Below are 17,802 nucleotides of genomic sequence, written 5' to 3' on the forward strand. Positions count from 1 at the left end.
CTCTGCAGCAGCCCCACTCTCCTCCCCGGCGGGGGCTCTGTCTGACCCTTTCTTCCTCCCAGGGCAGCGAGGCCGGCAGAGCACAAGACCCTCACTCATGTTCTCAGAGGACTCTGCTCCCAGTGCCTGGGGTCAACGCTTGAGTCTCGTCATTCGGGGACAGGGGGGCAATGCCTGCTCAGGGACCGGAACGTGCCCTGCCCCAGCCCCCAGTCCCAGCCAAAGCCACACGCCCCAACTTCTGGAGCCTGGAATCCAGGCAGGCCTTGAAGGGCAGAGAGGCCCTCCGCCCGTCGTGACGGTGATCCACATGGAAGCTCAGATGACGTTTTCACCATCAAGTACCGGATCTCAATGGGAAAGGGGGTTTGGTCAGAGAAGGCAGCAAAACTTCCATCTCTTTCATCTCTGACCAGCACAGACTGACACCAAAACTGTGCCATCTTGCCTGAGGTATTAAAATGGGGATGGCCAGCCCCGCCCCTCAACTGCAGCAGCTTCAAGTGTTCCTGAAAGATCGCTGCCCTCCAACCCTGGATGCCCACCGAGGGGCCACAAGTCTGCAGCAAGGCTGGCCTACCATCCTTGCCCCCCCAACCCAAGGCCCCATCTGCAGACCCGCTTCCTGCCTGACCCAAGAGCACGCAGCCCCTCAAGTGGGCACAGGGGTGCCTCAACAGGGGCAAGGATCCCAGTGCAGGTCATACCCTCGCTCCACCATTGCCAGGGGCTACCCCACCCCGCCTCGGTGCCCACGGAGCTCGCCATCCTGCCCGCGTGCAGGGTCCCAGCCCGTGACGCTTTCACGCCCCCTCATGACATCACACGCATCGTTTCCTGGAAAGCCATTTTAATTAGCTTACACAGGCAGCAAAGAGGGAGACATGGAAGCTGAACCTGATACGCTGTGCTTTAGACACCGCCAGGTCTCCCCCTGGCTCCGAATGGGCTTAGCAGCAGCTGTCTAACAAACCGCAGGCCTCCGACAGCAAAGACAGAGGAGAGTCAGCCCCAGAGAGCCGATGGAGAAGCGGTGGGCTCTGGGTGCTCAGCATTCAGCAGACGAGGGCGGTGGAAGGGGGAGAGCATGGACTCACACGGGGCTCTCAGAGGCTCCATCCAGCAGGGCTGTGTTTAAGTCTGGGTCAGGCAGAGGGAAGGGCCGCAGAGAAGAGCTGAGAGGTCTGGCCGGCAAGCCCCAGAGGAAGGGCAAAGGCCCTGGGGCAGATGCAACCATGAACAACACCAACCGCAAGCTTAGACAGGGCCCCCTGCAACACCACTTGAAAACAAAACCATCCGCACAGCTCGGGGGCCTTGGTCTCTACAAGGCCTGTCTCAGCCACACGCAAAGGCATCTCCCGGGGGAGAAATCAGAGCCAAAGCACCAGCCCTGTCCCACAGCAGCATGGGGATGTGGGGCTGTCAGCGTGGGGACCAGGCCATCCTCAGCTAGTGGCAGTTCTGACAGCTGGGGTGACAAGGAATCCCATTCACCCGGCAACGGCAGCCCCCACTGGTGTCTCCTGGGCCCTGGAGGATGGGGAGGAGAGAAGGTCATGACAGCGAAGACAGTGCCCTCCCTCCGTCACACCCTCAAAGCGCTGCACGCCCCCACTCCGGGCCTTTGCTCGGGCCGGTCCTCCTGCTACGAACGGCCCCCTCGGCCTCAGCTACCTGATGGAGGCAGTCACTAAGACCTTTCTGGGCTCCCACAGCACCCCCAATTACATGGTCTCAGTCTACGCTCCCCTGGACCCAGAGCAGGCAAAGGATGTGGCGGATCTTTGCATATCCTGGGTGGGCCCCGCACCCGGGCCCCGGAGACAGGGTGGCTCCCTCTGCCTCCGTCTGTCCTGGTGTCCACCTGGACGGAAGGACGGGCCCCCGTCTCCAGGGACAGACTCCTAACAAAGACGGCCGCCTTCCGTGCAGCGCTCACCCCAGACAGCCCGCGGAGCACCTCCCTTGCACGTTCTCAGCTGACTCAGGAGAAGGCGGGAGAGGCCCTGCCACCGTCTCGGCCAGTGTCCCCACGTTACAGATGAGCAGCCTAACCCCACGGCCAGGGTGCACCCGCCGGCGACCCACTCGCCTCTGACCCCAGACCGACTCCTCATCGCTGCCCCGGGCGGGGGGGTGGGGGTGGGGGTCGGTCGGCCACCTTTTTCCGTAAAGGGCCGGTTCCTTCAGGCTCCTGGGGCCATATGGTCTCGGCCTTTGTGGGCCGAATGCGGCCGCAGACGGGACACAACGGATGTACCGGGCTGTGCTCCCAGAACACGCTACTTAGGGACAGGACACTTGGATTTCATATCATTTTCACAGCTCACAAGATAGTCTCCTGTTCTTGGTACTTTTCAAACATTTAAAAAATGTAAAAAACGTTCTTACTTTACCAGCTAGACGAATACAGGCGGTGGCCGGATCTCGGCCCAGGGGCTGTCCCCCGTTCTCTGGCAAGGCCGCCGGGGCACCTCCCCGTAGCACCCCCAAGCCTCTGCTCTCCAGAGGACTCACCCCGGGTCCCCAGCGCGGGCCCTTGGTGACCCAGCAGATTTCCGTGTGGCACACAGTGCAGCGGATCCAGTCACAGCCGTCCTTCTTCTGCACCACGATCCGGCACTGCGGGCAGTGCATGGCCTCGCCCTGCTGCAGCATCGACTGGGGCAGAGTGGGGGGGGGGCTTCAGCGCCCGCCCCCGGGCCCCCACCCCCTGCAGAGGGAAGCCGGCTCTCCCCTCTGGAGTCGCGGGCTCACTCTCCTCCGCGGCTCCACCAGGCCTCGCTCTTCCTAACTGCTCGCCACCCGCCCACTTGTCCTAACTAGCTCCCATTTCTGGATGGCGATGACACGAGAACGGGGTGACAGCGTTCAGGGCTGCCTGAACCACAGCCCTCTCTGAGAAGCCCCCCCACCCGCAGGGAGCTCCCAGAGCTCCAATCTCCAGGCCCTCAGCCCCGACCCTGCCTCACCCTGAGCATCTCTGTTGTCTGCCGGGCGGCCACGTCGTTCTGAGCCCGCAGGGCCAGGTCATCCTGGTACTCCTTGCAGTTCATCTGCTCGTGGATGGCCTGAGGCGGGGTGAGGGGCTCGAGGTGAGAAGGTTCCTCAAGGGGTTAAGAGGCTGAGAGACGTGAGGGGCACTTAATGTCTCTAGATGATGTCATGGACAGGGCCTCGCTTTATACACCAAGCACCTATTTTAGGGAAGGGGACAAGGAGGCCAGGGAGGGAAGGCCAGGGTTGTCCCATACGATGATAATAATACCCACGTATGCTAAGTCCCGAGGGCAGAGAAATCCCTACACCCCCTCTCCCCACGACTGCAGCCCCTCCGTCCCTGGCTAGACTCTGCCCCAATCACAGGCCCAATGCTCCAAGACTGAGCTCACTTAGGCTGTGACCAGGCTCGGACCTGTCTACTCGCCCGAGACCAGTCTCTTCAGTGGTCAAGTGCTGAGAGGATGAGGGGAGGGAGCGGCCTGAGGTCAGGGTCCGGCAAGACTCCATCTGGGGCCAGGGTTGAGGTCGGCCTGTGACTGGGATTGGGGTTCAGTTAGAGGCCAGGGTCACGGCTCAGTACTGGGCCGAGGCTCAGTCTAGGTTGAGGTTCCATCAAGGGCCAGGGCTTGGTCCAAGGCTTAGACTCAGTATGGGGCCCAGGCCAGGCCCCATCACGGACATGCAGCTATCTGTCCTGACAGGCTAGTGTCACAGCTCCTTTCCCAGGAGAACAGGCACTGAACTGCAGTGAGCTCCTGGCAGGACGAGGGGGATGGACAGCACGGGTCCCTGTCCCCACCTTACAGAGCAGGCAGTTGACGTGGAAGCACACCGGGCAGGTAAACTCGTTGACATCATCCTCAAAGAAGCACCATCCCTTGCAGTCCGGGGTCTTGCAGTGGTAGCTGAAGGCGCTGCGGTTTTCCGCGATGGAGACACCCAGGTCCAGGAACCGCTGGTAATCCTCGGGGGGCAGCAGCTGCCAAAAGGCCCCAACCCGGTTTGCTCGGGGTTCAGAACAGCCGATGAGGGCCCTCCCTGCCCCCACATATCCTCCATAAAGTCCAGCCTAGCTCCGGCTCTTTACTTCGCACCACCCTCGGTGTTTAAAAACTCCATTCAAAAGTGGATTAAAAGTTCTGGAGATGGATGGTGGTGACGGTTGCACAACAATGTCAGTGTACCTAATGCCACAGAGCTGTACACTTAAAAGTAGTGAAAATGAAAAAAAAAAGAAAAATGGTAAATTTTGTTATGTGTACATTTAAGGAAAAAATGAACAAAAATAATAACTGGCAGTGCTGGGGAAGATGTGGCTAAACTAGTATTCTGGTACATCACACTCTGAGAAAGCAACGTGGCAGCTGTGTTTCAACAAAATTTCTCTGACCCACTGGGACTCACTCCACTTCCACGAGTTTATCCTAAGCATATAATATATAAGAAGAGACACCACGCAAAACATTCCTTGAAGCATTCATTACAAACTGAGAAACGGGAATTATTACAAGAAGAGGTATAAGCACGATAGATGCCATGAGATTTATGATAATCCTTAGAAAAATTCTATGGCAAAAGAGCAAAAGTTGTTGTATCCATGCTGGTAACAATGAAGAAAAAATCATGCCTACTTTCTACATCTGAATTGGGTGGTGGTTACAAGAGTTGTATTTGCCAAAACTCACCCAACCGCATGCTTATAAGGGCGCATTTTATTGCATGCCAAGTTTCCCTTAGTAAACTTGATTTAAAAAGGAATAAAGTCACGTCTGCCCACAGACACCAAGGGAAACAGGAAAATGCAGTCGGATTCCCTGGGATGGCAGGGTTGTGGGTGACTTTTCTCTTTGATTCCAGTTCTATGTGGTTTAGGCATGTGTTTTGTAAAGATAAGCTCCACTGCATTACTCTGCTGATCCCTGCCCCTTTCTCCCTCTGCCACACCTGACCTTCTCTGAGTCTTGGGTCAACCCCCAAGGGCTCTGGGGAAGCATGGGCCCTGCAGCCCCTTGGCAGGAACTCTGGTCCCATCACAATGCCCTTGGTAGGGATGGACCTCAAGGAAAAACCTCTGGGTAATCACCATGGGTGCCAGGACATATGGAATGACTGACTCCATGTCTGGGAGCTTTCCAGGCCGCAGTGAGAAGGCCTTAGCAACCCCCTGGAGCCGCCCTTCCCTGATGCCCCACAGACAACAGATAAAAGGGGCTGTTCTTGGTGTAGGTGAAGTTCCCCAAGCTCTACCCTTTCTGCACCCCCCCGCCCTTTTCAGCTGAGGTAGACCCCCTGGGCTCCAGGAAATACTAGGAGCAGTCAAGGAGGTTCGCAGAAGCAGGATCCTAAGGGAGAGGCAGGAGGAACAGAGGTCTTGGGGATGTGCCTGTGGGGTCTCCCATGTGGACCTCAGCCACCTTTGACCCTGCCTCATGTTTTGGCCTGGGAATCCCAAGATGCCCATTTCTGAGAAGGCCCTTCCCAACAGTTTAAAAACCATGAATGAAGCCCAACAGTCAATTTTCCAGGTGGGGAAATGGAGACTCACGGAAGGGTGAGAACTTGGAAATACTGATAATAATAACAGTGAATGCGCATGCCTGGACGCCTACAGCACTGGAATGGACTGCTGGAGGGATGGCCCCATTTATTCATGTCTCCCTGACGCCACACCCTTGGGTGGTCCCCTCTCACAGGGACTCTGGGCTTGAGCATGCTCAGTGGGAGGGCAGCGAGGGAACGAAGAGGGGAGGTACTCCTGCACTGAAGCCCCCTGCTGGCTGCTCTTGGAACCTGAGGACCATCAGCCCGGGAGCAGGCCTGGCCTGCTTGACCCAGCCAGAGAGCAAAGTGGAAAGAGGCCCCCCCGCCCCGCCCACCACTGCAGGTAAGACCATCCTGAATCAGTCCAGGACAGCTGACCCACCAGCTAAACCCACCTGAGGCCGGCCAGGCCCAGCAGGAGCTAGAAAAATCAGGAGCTACAAGAATTGTCTGGCTAAGCCCAACCCCAATGACTAACTTGCAGATTCATGAACTAAATAAACAGTGTTGTCTGAAGACACTATGTCTGGAAAACTTGTTACGCAGCAAAAGCAAACTGATACAAGGGCTCACCCACCGTGTGTCAAGCACTACTCTAGAATCTTTACACACACTCTTCTCCTATATTCTTCACAGCCTTTGAAGAAACTAACTTCGACCCTAACTGAGATGAGAAAAGCAAGGCATGGGTTGAGTATCTGACTTGAGGTCACCGGGGCCAATGGGCCCAGTTTCCCCACTCCTAACGCCTCTGCTGTCTTTCCTTCACAGCGGTGGTTTCTTTACCAGCTACGTGCCCCACGTCCCGACCTCTTCACTGCTTGGCCCCCGGCATCCCACGCAGAAGGGTCTGGATAAATGTGTGCTGTCTGAGATGTGCCGGCTCAGGGCGTGCCCCTCCCTCCCCCGCTCCCAGGCCTTACCGCCCGGATCTCTCTCTCCAACAGCTTGCCTGAGCACGAGTAGGTGTTGTCAATGAAGGGGCAGGAGACCTCGGCCTCCTGGCTGTTGCGGATGGTGCCCTGCAGACACTCCCTGGAGGGGGAGTGGGGTGAGGGGTGGAGGTTAGGGTCATCTGAAGCCCATCTGACTCCTCACGTGGTGAGGCCTGACCCCAGGGAGGCTTTTCCTCAGTACCTACCTTCCTATCCCTCCCACAAAGCCATCAGCAAGGCCTCCACCTCTGTCTACCCCGCCACCACCCCCACTGCTCTGGTCTAGGCCCCCATCACTTTCACTGGGATCCCTGTGTCCACCTGTCCCCAGCAGCCTCCCACCCCGACCTGCCCAGAACAAACCTGCACCCCTCACTACGGCTCACAAGAACCCCAGGGACAGGTCCTCCCTAACACCTCTCTGTCCATCCCTCTGCTCTGGCCACACCGACCCCTGCTTGCCGCAGATGGGCCAGGCACACCCCTGCGCCAGACCTTCTGGTCTCTGTTCAAGTGCTACCTCCTGTGGGGCTTCCCTGACCCCCTCCTGAAGCAGAGCCCCTGGGTTTTCTTTCCTCATAATTCACCGGGACTTAGATCTGACACAATTTACAATTATACGAGTCATGATTTGATTACCAGCAGCCTCTCCACTGGAAGGTAAGCTCCAGGAGGCAGGAACAGCTTTTGTGTTCACCCCTGGATCCCTAGGCCTAGCCCGGTCCCTGGCACCCAGGGGCCACTCAAGAAACACCTGCTGTGATGAAGGAGGACTCCGTTTCCAGAGCCCAGGGCTGGCAGCCTGCCCACCAGCCAGGCAGCGAGCGGGCTCGGCTCAGGCTGCCAGGGACTGGGCCTCAATGCCCTCGGAGGGGCCCGCGCGGACGGCGGCTTGAGGGCCGGAACCAGAATGCCTGAGCAGTGTGGCCGCGAGGAGGCGGCAGGCCTCTCTGCACCTCCCACGCCTCCTTGGCAAAATGCGGTGACAGCGCCTACCTCGCAGGTTTTTGCGGGCATCCAATGAGATGTAAGCGCACGGGCCCCACCCACTCTCAGCCCTCCGGTAACTGGCGGCTGCGAGAAACGCGGCCCTGCTGGGGGTGGGGGTGGGGGTGGGGGTGGGGGCCGCACCTGCAGAAGGCGTGCAGACACTCACGCAGCACCACGGCATCGCCGGGCGCCAGCACCAAGTAGCACACGGGGCACTCGGTGGGCTCGGTGTTCAGCACCAGGCTCCTCTGATCCAGCTGGACGTGCTGCAGGTAGTTCCCCTCCTGCTGCTGCTGCTTCCGCTGGGCACACGGGGCGGGGCCGCGGGGCGGGTCAGGGTCTCAGGGGAGGGGCAGACCACGAAGGGGGCGGGACCAGGTCAGACCCCGGAGGCGGGGCAAAGCTGGCGGAGAGTCAGGATCCCTGGGTGGGAGTGGGGGTGGGGGTGGGGTGGCCTGGCCGTAGGCAGGAGACGAGATGCTGGGAAGGGTGGGGCCAGCGCGAGGCCAGGAGGCGAGGGGGGAAGCCACGGGCGGGAGGCGGGCCAGGCTGGGGCAGGTCGGGGCTGCAACCAGGGGTCAAGCCACGCGAGGGAGTGATGGCGGTAGGGAAAGGAAGGGGGTTAAAGGTCTGAGGGGGTAGTCTGGGATAACAGGGCTCACATCCCTGCCAAGAAGCAGGGCACGGCTGGGCAGTGGGTGGGGTCGGAGCCGGTCAAGGTCACAGAGTGGGTCAGGGGTATGGTGGTGGTGATAAAGCTAGGGAGCAAGGCAAGACGGGAGAGGACGGGGTCTGGGCCAAGACTAGGTAAGACCACAAATGAGGTCATGGCTGGGGCGGGGCAAGGACAGCACTGGATCCCAGGGGAATGCAGGTGAGGGTTGGGGGGCATCCGATCAGAATGGGGAACACTCAGGATCTGGTATCTGTGTAATCAGAGCTTGTGTCAGGATGGGGGGGCAGAGCTATGGGAGGGGCAGGACAGAGGGCGGGGTCAACCTCGCAGGGAGAGGTGAAAGGCTCGGCCCAGGCTCATAGGAAGTCAGGGATGAATCACAACAGGGAGGGAGGGGGTCAGGAATAGTAGGGTCCGGGGTGAGGTGACGTCTGAGTGGAGCAGGAGCTAGGTCACGGGCGGATAAGGAGGAGGTGGACAAAAGCACGGTCAGAGCTAGGGTACCGGAGTCACAGCCAGGGGAGTTGTCCGCACAGTGGGTGTGGGAGTCAAAGCTAGGGGCGGAGCCACAGCCCCAGTGGGGGCGGGGCATGTGATCACAGCCAGGGAGCAGGGTCTCAGCACCTAAGACCTCCAGGAGAGGGCGAGTCACAGTCAAGTGCAGAGTCAGCACCAGCGGTGGGCTCAGGAGGGGGCAAGGCGGCAACGCGGAAGGAGCAGCAATGCGGAGGTGCCTCCCTTCCAGTCCTACGCCTCCCCGCCCGGTCTGCGCGTGTTTGTCCCGGGACTTCCGCGCCCACCTGCTGGTACTGGCGCAGCGCCTCCTCCTCGCCCGCCAGGCGCGCTCTCTCCTCCTCGTCGGGCTGGTACGAGGCAGGGACCTGGTAGGCCTCAGGCCGCGCCCGGCAGCACATCTCGCAGCCGGGCCTCGTGGGCTTGTTAATGAAGGTGCAGCCGGGGCACTGCCAGCCCACCTGGGAGCAGAGTCGGGGAGTGGGGGTTGAGCACGGCGCGGGGAGTCGGGCGGGGGCGGGGCCCGGGAGCGCGGAGGCGGAGTCGGGGGTGGGGCGCGCGGTCACCAGCACGGGGAGGCGGGGGCGGCTTACCGGCGGGGGTTCGGGCGTGGCGTCGGGCTGGCCCCGCCCCGGCTCCTGGGGGACTCCGGGCTTCGTGGGGCCGGGCTCCAGAGGGCCCCGGGGCTGCAGCGTGAGGTCCTTGAAGCCCAGATCTAGGGAGGAGGGTTTAGGGGGTGGCAGATCCAGCAGCCCACTTCGTGCACACTCTGAGCCAGCCAGGCGCCCTGCGGCCCCTCCACCCCCCGCCCCCCGCACCGCTCCTCCTCCCTGGGGGAGTCTCCAGCTCGGTTCCCCAGGTGAGCCTAGACCTGGCTGAATGTCTGGCTCCTACAGGGTCAGGGGCCCTCCTCCACGCGTGAGTGCTCCTGCGAGCCCCCGCTTAAAAACCCGGGCCTAAAAACCGGCCTCCTATGCTCCTTATGTCATACACCTAGAGGCCCAATCACTTCTGAGATGCTCCTGACAAATACTGAATCTGCATCCATTCACGAGGGGATATCGGACAGAAAAAAAACCCAAAAAACAAAACTGGCCGGACTCTTCAAATATCAGGAAAGTCAAAGTAAGACTGAGGACACCAAAGATTGAAAGACCCTGAGAGACATGAGGCCACTGCCAGGTGTCTGGCTACAAAGGACATTCGTGCAACAACTGGTAAAATCTGGGTAACATCTGTGGATTAGATAATAGTATTTCATCATTGTTAATTTCCTAAATTTGGTAGTTGTATGTTTACCACATGTAAGAAAATGACCCCTTTTCCAAGAACATGAACACTGAAGTATTTAGGCGAGAGGGACATCATGTCTGCAACTTCACAACAGTTCAGAAAAAAATTATTTAGACATATATAAATAATTATAGAGAGAATGACAAAGCAAAGTAATTGTGGTGAAGTGTTAGTATTTTGGGGAATCCACATGAAAGGTACTTGGGAATTTGTTATACAATTCTTTGTACAATGTTGCAACTTTTCTATAAGTCTGAAATACTTTCAGATGATAAGCAAAAAATTTAGAATAAACGCTATTATTGTCATCATCATATCCAATGTACAGATTTAGAAACCGAGGAACAGAGACTGGAAGGGACGTGCCCGACGTCGCCCAGCTGATGAATGCCGGAGCCAGGACTGAACTCAGCCCCCCTCCTCCCCCAGACCAGCTGCTCTCAAAATGGCTCTGAAATGGCTCCCTCCGGGGTGCCCTTTGTCCTCTCTTCCCCACTATGGATAAGGTCCTCCCGGTGACAGCTCCTGACCAAAAGCCACGGGCTCTGCTCCCTCTCACCCTGCGATCTCAGGTGAGTCCCATGGCGCTCAGAGCCTCACCTTCCAGCATCCGCAGCTGCCTCTCCCGCTGCAGCTCCTGAGGGTTCAGTGAGGTGTTGCAGGCTGACAGCAGATAGAGGTAGGCACTGTCCCCATTCCGCCGCACCCCGTGGGAGTGCAGGGTCTCTTGGTCCCGGGCCAGCCGCTGCCCAATCACCCACTGCTGCAGGACGGGCGGAAAGCCGTAGTCCAGGAATACCTGGGGGCGGGGGGGACGGGGTACGGAGAGCAGGAGAGTGAAAAGGGAGGATCAGAGTAAAGAGGTAGAAGCAAAATGGGAAGCATGTGCCCTGATGTTTCCCTTTAGTGTGGCCCCGCCCCTGCCAACTCACCATGTCCTTGAGGGAAGCCACGGTCATGTCAGGGCGCACGGTGAGCCAGATGCTGACCGTGTACATCTGAGCATCCTCCACGCTCACCCACAGCCTGCGGAGAAGGTCACAGGTCCAACCCCGGCCACCAGCTATTGGCACGGACGTGTCTGCACACTTGTGCACGCGTATGCATGTGTACAGACCCAAGGGCACATGCCCACACCCCGCCCCCCCCGGGGGAGAGGCCTTTCCTGGATTCCCACAGCACTGGGCTTCCTTCTTGATCAGAACCCACCGCGTAAGCCCCTGCAACGGCTTGGCACTGCTCTGAGAATCAGATCCACGCTCACCGTGGCACACCAAGGCCTCTGCGATCGGCCCCTCCCCGCTCTGCAGCCTCCTCTCTCATTCTGTCCTTTGGTCCTTAGCCAAGCCACCAACAGTTGTTATGTACTATATGCCAAGACACGTCAAAGCACTTCATATGTTTTAGCTCATTTAATGCTCTCCACGAACCCATGAGGCAGCTACTGCTGTCACCGCTGCTTTATGGGTAAAAGCCCGAGGCACAGCCAGGTCACACTGACTCTACTCAGTAAGCACTGAATGACTGTGAGACGCAGGATTCCAAGCCGGTGTCATTCCAGACAAACACCAGCCTTCTCAAGGACCCTTCAACATTTCTGGAAGATCAAAAGCATGAAAAGGAAGGGCTGAGATAAAAAACAAGAACAAAAACAAAACAAAACAGAACTGATCCCAAAGGAAACAGAAAAATCAGAATACAGAACAAGAAGAGCAAGGAGCAATCAACAAATGAGGACAAGCTCCTGGAAATGTACAACGTGATCCTGACTAACCTAACCTTCAGCTCTAACTACAAGTTCACAAGAAAAACTGGAGATCTGAAATGACAGGCTGAGACAGCAATTAAGAAATCCAGAATGTGGGAAAATTCTGGAAGTCCAAGACCCGGTTTCTTAAATTAATGGCATAAAAAGAGAGGGAGAATAAAAAGGACGAATTAAGAAATGTTACGTAGGGGCGCCTGGGTGGCTCAGTCGTTAAGCGTCTGCCTTCGGCTCAGGTCATGGTCCCAGGGTCCTGGGATAGAGCCCGGCATCGGGCTCCCTGCTCGGCGGGAAGCCTGCTTCTCCCTCTCCCACTCCCCCTGCCTGTGTTTCCTCTCTCGCTGTGTCTCTCTCTGTCAAATAAATAAATAAAATCTTAAAAAAAAAAAAAAAAAAAGAAATGTTACGTGTAGATCTCCTTTGGCTCCTGACGGGAACAAACCTACTATAAAAATTTTTAGTGAGATAATCAGGGAAATTTTAATATAAACAGTATTAGAGGATTTTAAGGAATTATTATTAATAATTCCTTAATTATTGTTAGGTGTGATAATGAATCCAAGTTCATAAACAAGCCATGGGGAGGTAATGTACAGCACGGTGACTATAGTTAACAATACTGTGTTGTATATCTAAATATTGTTGAGAATAAGTCTTAAAACCTCTTATCACAAGAAAAAATAGGGGTGCCTGGCTGGCTCAGTCAGTAGAGCATGTGACTCTTTTTTTTTTTTTAAGATTTTCTTTATTTATTTGACAGAGAGAGAGCGCAAGCAGGGGGAGCGGCAGGCAGAGGGAGAAGGAGAAGCAGGCTCCCCGCCGAGCAAGGAGCCCGCCTGAGATCGTGACCTGAGCCAAAGGCAGACTGAGCCACCCAGGCGCCCCTAGAACATGTGACTCTTGATCTTGGGGTGGTGAGTTGAAGTCCCATGTTGGGTGCAGAGATTACTTAAAAATAATAATAATCTGTAAGTATGTGAGGCAGTGGACGTTAACTTATTGTGGTCATCACTGCACGATACACACGTACCAAATCATTATGGCGTCCATCTAAAATGATTCTGAGCCTCCACTTCCAACGTGTGGACGGGAGGAGGGGAGCTCCTCACACAGCCCCCAGTGATTCTCGGGCACCAGTAGGGCGTCCTACATTGCAACTCAATTCTGATCCCATCCGCCCAGAGACAGCAGCTGCGTCCACAGGTTGAGGGCTCAGCCCGATGAGCCTGCCCCTCCCCCCATGCCAATCACAAGCCCGGGTTGTCAGCTGTGCTCTCTCATCTGCTATAGCGTTGGGGGTTCCAACAGCCCACTCCTCGGGTTCAATTAATTTGCTAGAGCAGTTCCTAGAACTCGAACATTTTACTTACTAGATCACTGGTTTATTATAAAAGGATATAATTCAGGAACAGCCAGATGGAAGAGACACACAGGGCGAGGTATATGGGAAGGGGTGAGGAGCTTCCATACCCTCTTGGACTGTACCGTTCTCCCCAAATCTCCATGTGTTCACCAACCCAGGAGCTCTCTGAACCCTGTCCTTTTCAGTTTTTATGAAGATTTCATTACATAGGCATGATTGGTTAAACCACTGCCACTGGGGACTGATGCAACCTCAGCCCCTGTCCCCTCCCAAGAGGTCAGAGGGATGGGACTGAAAGTTCCAACCCGCTAATCACCGGGGTTGGTTGCTCTGGGGACTAGCCCCTATTCTTAGGTGATCTGGGGACATTCCAAAAGTCACCTCATTCACATAACGAAAGGCACCTCACATTCTCATCACTTACAAAGTTCCAAGGAGGTCTGTGCCAGGAAAGGACAAAGACCAAATATGTATTCCTTATTATAAATCACAATATCACATCCCCTTAAACTAATACAATGTTATATGTCAGTGATATCTCAGTAAAACTGGGGGAAAAAAAATGTCCATGTAAACGGTGGACACAAATGTTCCCGGCAGCAGCATTACTCGTATTAGCTGAAAAGTGGAAAAAAACCAAATGTCCATCAAATGATTAATAGATAGAGAAAATACGGTATATCCATACAGTGGATTATTATTCAGCAACAAAAAGAAATGAAGTTCTGGGGCACCTGGGTGGCTTAGTCGGTAAGCATCCGACTCTTGATCTCAGGGTCGTGAGTTCAAGCCCTGCACTGGGCTCCACGTTTAGGGGAGCCTACTTAAAAAAATAACAATAAATAAACAAAAATAAAAGGAATAAAGTTCTGATACATGCTACAACACGGATGAATTGAGAAAACATTATGCTAAGTGAAAGAAGCCAGACACAAAAGGCCACATGTTGTATGATTCCATTTATATGAAATATCCAGACGAGGCACAACCCTGGAGATAAGTAGATTAGTGGCTGCCTAAGGCTGGGGTTGCGGAAAGGCAGGGAGATGAGGAGTGACTACTAATAAGCACAGACCTGGGTTCTGCAGGGGGTGATAAAAACGGTCTATAAGTGGGGCGCCTGGGTGGCTCAGTCGGTTAAGCGTCTGCCTTCAGCTCAGGTCATGATCCCAGGGTCCTGGGATCGAGCCCCGCATCGGGCTCTCTGCTCAGCATGGAGTCTGCTTCTCCCTCTCCCTCTGCCCCTCCCCCTGCTCCTGCTCTCGCTCTCAAATAAATAAATAAAATCTTAAAAAAAAAAAAGTTCTATAATTGATTGTGGTGATGGTTGCACAACTCTGAATATACTAAAAGCCTTGAACTATACACTTTAAATTATTGAACTGTATGGTACATCAACTCTATCTCAATGAAACCATTAAAAAATCAAATGGGATCCACCAGGATCATTGAAAATCACAACTATGAAACTACTGTCTTACTATGTATGCAGCAGCAAAAGAGCAGCAGGAAAAAGATAAACCCTGCCGTTTATTGAGTGACTGATATGTGCGAGGCACAGTGCTAAGCATTACAACATCAAGCTTAAGTCTCCTGGAGAAAGACTAACAGTATCCATCCTCCCTTGCTTCTCTTGCTAACAGAACCCCTGAATTCTAGTTGGATACCTGGTCACATTTCACAGCCTCCCTTCAAGCTGAGTGTGGCTGTGAGAATAAGTTCTGGTCCGCAGGAACTTAGTGGAAAAAGTGTGCAACTTTCTGAGCTGTGTGCTCTTAAGTGTGGGAGGGGGTGTCCTTCTTCCCTTCTGTAGAGGCCGCTTTGGGGCAACAAGCTGGAGCAATGGAAACTTGATCAAGGCAAAAGGGCCCACAGCAACCACCAAAGCTGAATGCAAATAGGCTCATTAAGCGACCCACCTCAAAATATGCATAGCCCTAGCTCACAATGGCTTACTTACACCAGACACAGTTACCAATAAAGGGAAAATTCCATCAGTTCCCCGTCCCCTACTTCCCTACTCTGCCCTTTAACTCAGCCCCCTACCCAGCCTCATTGAAGACAGTCGGTTCTGCTGTCCCGCCCACCGCTCCCCTGCAGTGTATTCAATAAACTTCTGTCTCCTTTGTTCGGCCTAGGGTGAATTCTTTCACCTCCTGGGGCCGCCAGCTCCCACCTGGTTGGGTGGCCCCATATTTGGCCCTCCCCCCAAATATGGGGCCACCTTTCTCCTTACTGCTGACAAGAATGCTGATGTGATGGCTGGAGCTGGAATAGCCATTTTGGACGATGAAGCAAACCTCAGAATGGAGTCCATGAATGACAGAAAAACAGGACAGAAGCATGAGTCTCTGAGGACTACAGGAAGCACAGCCTCCACATCTAGACTGCCTGCCGTCAAACTTAGTTATGCCACTGTTACTAGGTTTTTTCTGTTACATGAGGACTAACATTCTAATACATCTTCTAACCACCCTTTGAGATAACTTACTATTATTGCCCCATTTTAAAAATTTAAAAAACCCTGAAGCTCCGAGAGGTGAAGTGACTTGCCATAGATCTCACAGTTGATTAGTGCCAGAGCTTGGGTTTGAACCTAGGTCCCTGACACCAGAACCTGCCACTAAACATAACTGTTCTACAGGCAAGAATATATTGTGGTCCGCTGCAGTTCGGGAAACCCTAAGTCTTTGGCCACCCATGCACTCCTTACCTGATGTCCTGTGTTGGGGAGACCTCGGGCTTTAGTCGCACACTCAGGGGCACCCGTTGCTCTGCCAGCCAGATGGCACACTGCACTGCCACCTTTTCATCCCCGCCTGCCACTGCCCGGCTGAGTCTCAGGGCCATCTCCTCGGCTGAAATCCAGCACAGTGGAAGCAGGTTAGCACAGGGTTTATCTTTCAGGAGCTGGGGGTGAGGGAGGTGGTGATCCCTTGTACATGGTGCTTCCTCTGTCTTCCTGGTGAACTCCTACATATCCTTCAGTACCCAGCTTAAAATTCCCTTTGTCTGAGGGGCCTTCTCTGAAACTCCCCATTCCCCCTCCCTGTTCATTTGGTTCTATTTTTCCTTCATATTCCCAGGTCCCCATACTTCCATTCACTTATCTGACAAGCATTTATTGAGCTCCTACTGTGTACCAACCACTGCCGTAGAATCTGGCATTCAGCAGTTTGAATAAGATAAACAGGGTCCCTCTCCTCATGGACCTCCCAGCCCAGTAAGGAGACAGACAACAGAAAAAAATTCAGATTGTGATCCATGCTGGCAAGGAAATAAACAGGGTAAGATCAGGGAAGGCCTCTAGGAGGAGGTGACGCTGAAGCTGAGACCAGAAGGAGAAGCTACATATGTCCAGACCCAGTTAGGGAAGAGTATACCAGGTGGAGAGAAAGGTAAGGGCAAAGGCCTTGAGCAAGAAATGGTTAGATGAGAACAGAGAGAAGCCAGTGGAGCTCCATCAGAATGAACAAGGGGGTGAATGGGGTAAGACTATGAGGTCAATAAAGCCCAAAGGGCCTTGTGGGCTAACCAAGGGCTCTGGCTTCTGTTTTAAGAACACAGAGGAGCACCTGGTGAGGGGATTTAAGCAGGGTGATGACATGACTTGACATGTTCTACAATGCTGGGTGGAGGAAGCAAGACGGGAGGCAAGGGCCCCTGATATTCAGGTCAACTGAGATCTGTCTCCCCCACCAGCCTGCGAGGTCTCCTGTGCCCTCCAGGAGCTCCCTACCCCATCGCAGCAGAGTTGGCTCACGGTGGCCTCAGGGGCATCCCATAATTGAATGAAAAGCCTCTGGCAGCAACCAGGCCCCAAAGAAGGAAACTGAGGGGCAGGTGGGTAGAGGAAGGACACTGTTAAAGCTCCCTCTCCCGGGTCCTTCTGGGGAGGGGAGGCCGGGTCCTGCCGGGGCCCACTTCCTAACGGAAGTTTCCCAGCCGCCTCCAGGGGGTGCCCACCTTTCTTGGTCTTCTCGTCCATCTGGCTTGGTTGCGCCCATCCCCCCGGGCGGGGGCAGCAGCTCCGGAGAAATGCTATCCCTGGGTCACCTGGCAGAGGGCGGACGACCACAAGCAACTCAGCCCCCACCGGTGGCCTCCAACGCGGCCCGAGCCCTCTTTGTGCCTTGGTGTCCCCAGCGGCAATCGGGTAACATCCCAAGCACCGGGGACCGGGTATGGGAAGCGGCCGGGACCTCGCGTGGGAGGTGAAAGGGCAGGCGGCACAGAGCCAAGCCCACAATGCGCGACAGAGGAAACGGGACAGGCCTGGGGCGGGGATGAGAGTGACGCCGCACAGCCGGGCGCTGTTTAGCCCCCGGGGAGGGGCCCCACTTTTCGCTGTTGGGAGCGCCCCTGGCGCCCAGGATTACAGCCACACTCTCTCCCCTCCGGGGTGGCCTCAGACAGTGGGGAAGGGAGGAGAGCAAGCTACAGCGGAAGGGAAAGTGAAAGTGGAGGCCCCGGAAGTGGGGCAGCAGATTGTCGGGACATCCGGACACCCCCCGCCCCCACACACCGCCCGGCCCAGCCAGGGGCGGCTGCCACCTACGCAGTCCCCGGCGGTCCCCGCCCTGCTCCGGATCACGGCGGTCCGGGTGCTCAATGACCTTGACCGGAGTGACCCCTGTTGGGCTGACCTCAGACTCCCCGACCCTCACTCACCGGCCCTGCCGCGCCCGCAGCGCCGCGGGAAGGGGCGGGGCCCGAGTGG

At 55.6% G+C, this 17,802-nt stretch overlaps 1 protein-coding gene across 3 annotated transcripts; it reads right to left on the minus strand.

Moving 5' to 3' along the window:
* Nucleotides 1-833: 833 nt before the first annotated feature.
* RBCK1 (RANBP2-type and C3HC4-type zinc finger containing 1) lies at nt 834-17,802 on the minus strand. Of its 3 annotated transcripts, none has more exons than XM_081833021.1 (13): nt 17,754-17,802; nt 17,049-17,138; nt 15,796-15,940; nt 10,887-10,980; nt 10,555-10,753; nt 9,255-9,376; nt 8,949-9,122; nt 7,614-7,774; nt 6,471-6,582; nt 3,806-3,985; nt 2,976-3,074; nt 2,521-2,664; nt 834-1,533 (listed from the first exon to the last, which is right to left on the minus strand). In XM_081833021.1, exons 2-13 carry the CDS (start codon nt 17,068-17,070, stop codon nt 1,453-1,455), a joined length of 1,533 nt encoding a protein of 510 aa, XP_081689147.1. In that variant the 5' UTR covers nt 17,071-17,138; nt 17,754-17,802; the 3' UTR covers nt 834-1,452. The 3 variants fall into 3 exon arrangements, with proteins under 3 accessions (XP_081689147.1, XP_081689148.1, XP_081689149.1); XM_081833022.1 differs by having other exon boundaries at nt 17,641-17,774; XM_081833023.1 differs by lacking the exon at nt 17,049-17,138 and having other exon boundaries at nt 17,754-17,775.

The sequence above is a fragment of the Leptonychotes weddellii genome, chromosome 10, assembly GCF_054177405.1.
Source record: "Leptonychotes weddellii isolate Sample4059 chromosome 10, ASM5417740v2, whole genome shotgun sequence".
Taxonomy (NCBI): domain Eukaryota; kingdom Metazoa; phylum Chordata; class Mammalia; order Carnivora; family Phocidae; genus Leptonychotes; species Leptonychotes weddellii.

Coding starts and splice junctions, on each gene's coding strand:
- RBCK1 (XM_081833021.1), bottom strand. CDS start 17,070: ATGGACGAGAAGACCAAGAAAG. Junction 3,075..3,805: donor TCAACTGCCTGCTCTGTAAG/GTGGGGACAGGG, acceptor ACCCCGCCTCAG/GCCATCCACGAGCAGATGAA. Junction 2,665..2,975: donor AGACAACAGAGATGCTCAGG/GTGAGGCAGGGT, acceptor ACTCTGCCCCAG/TCGATGCTGCAGCAGGGCGA.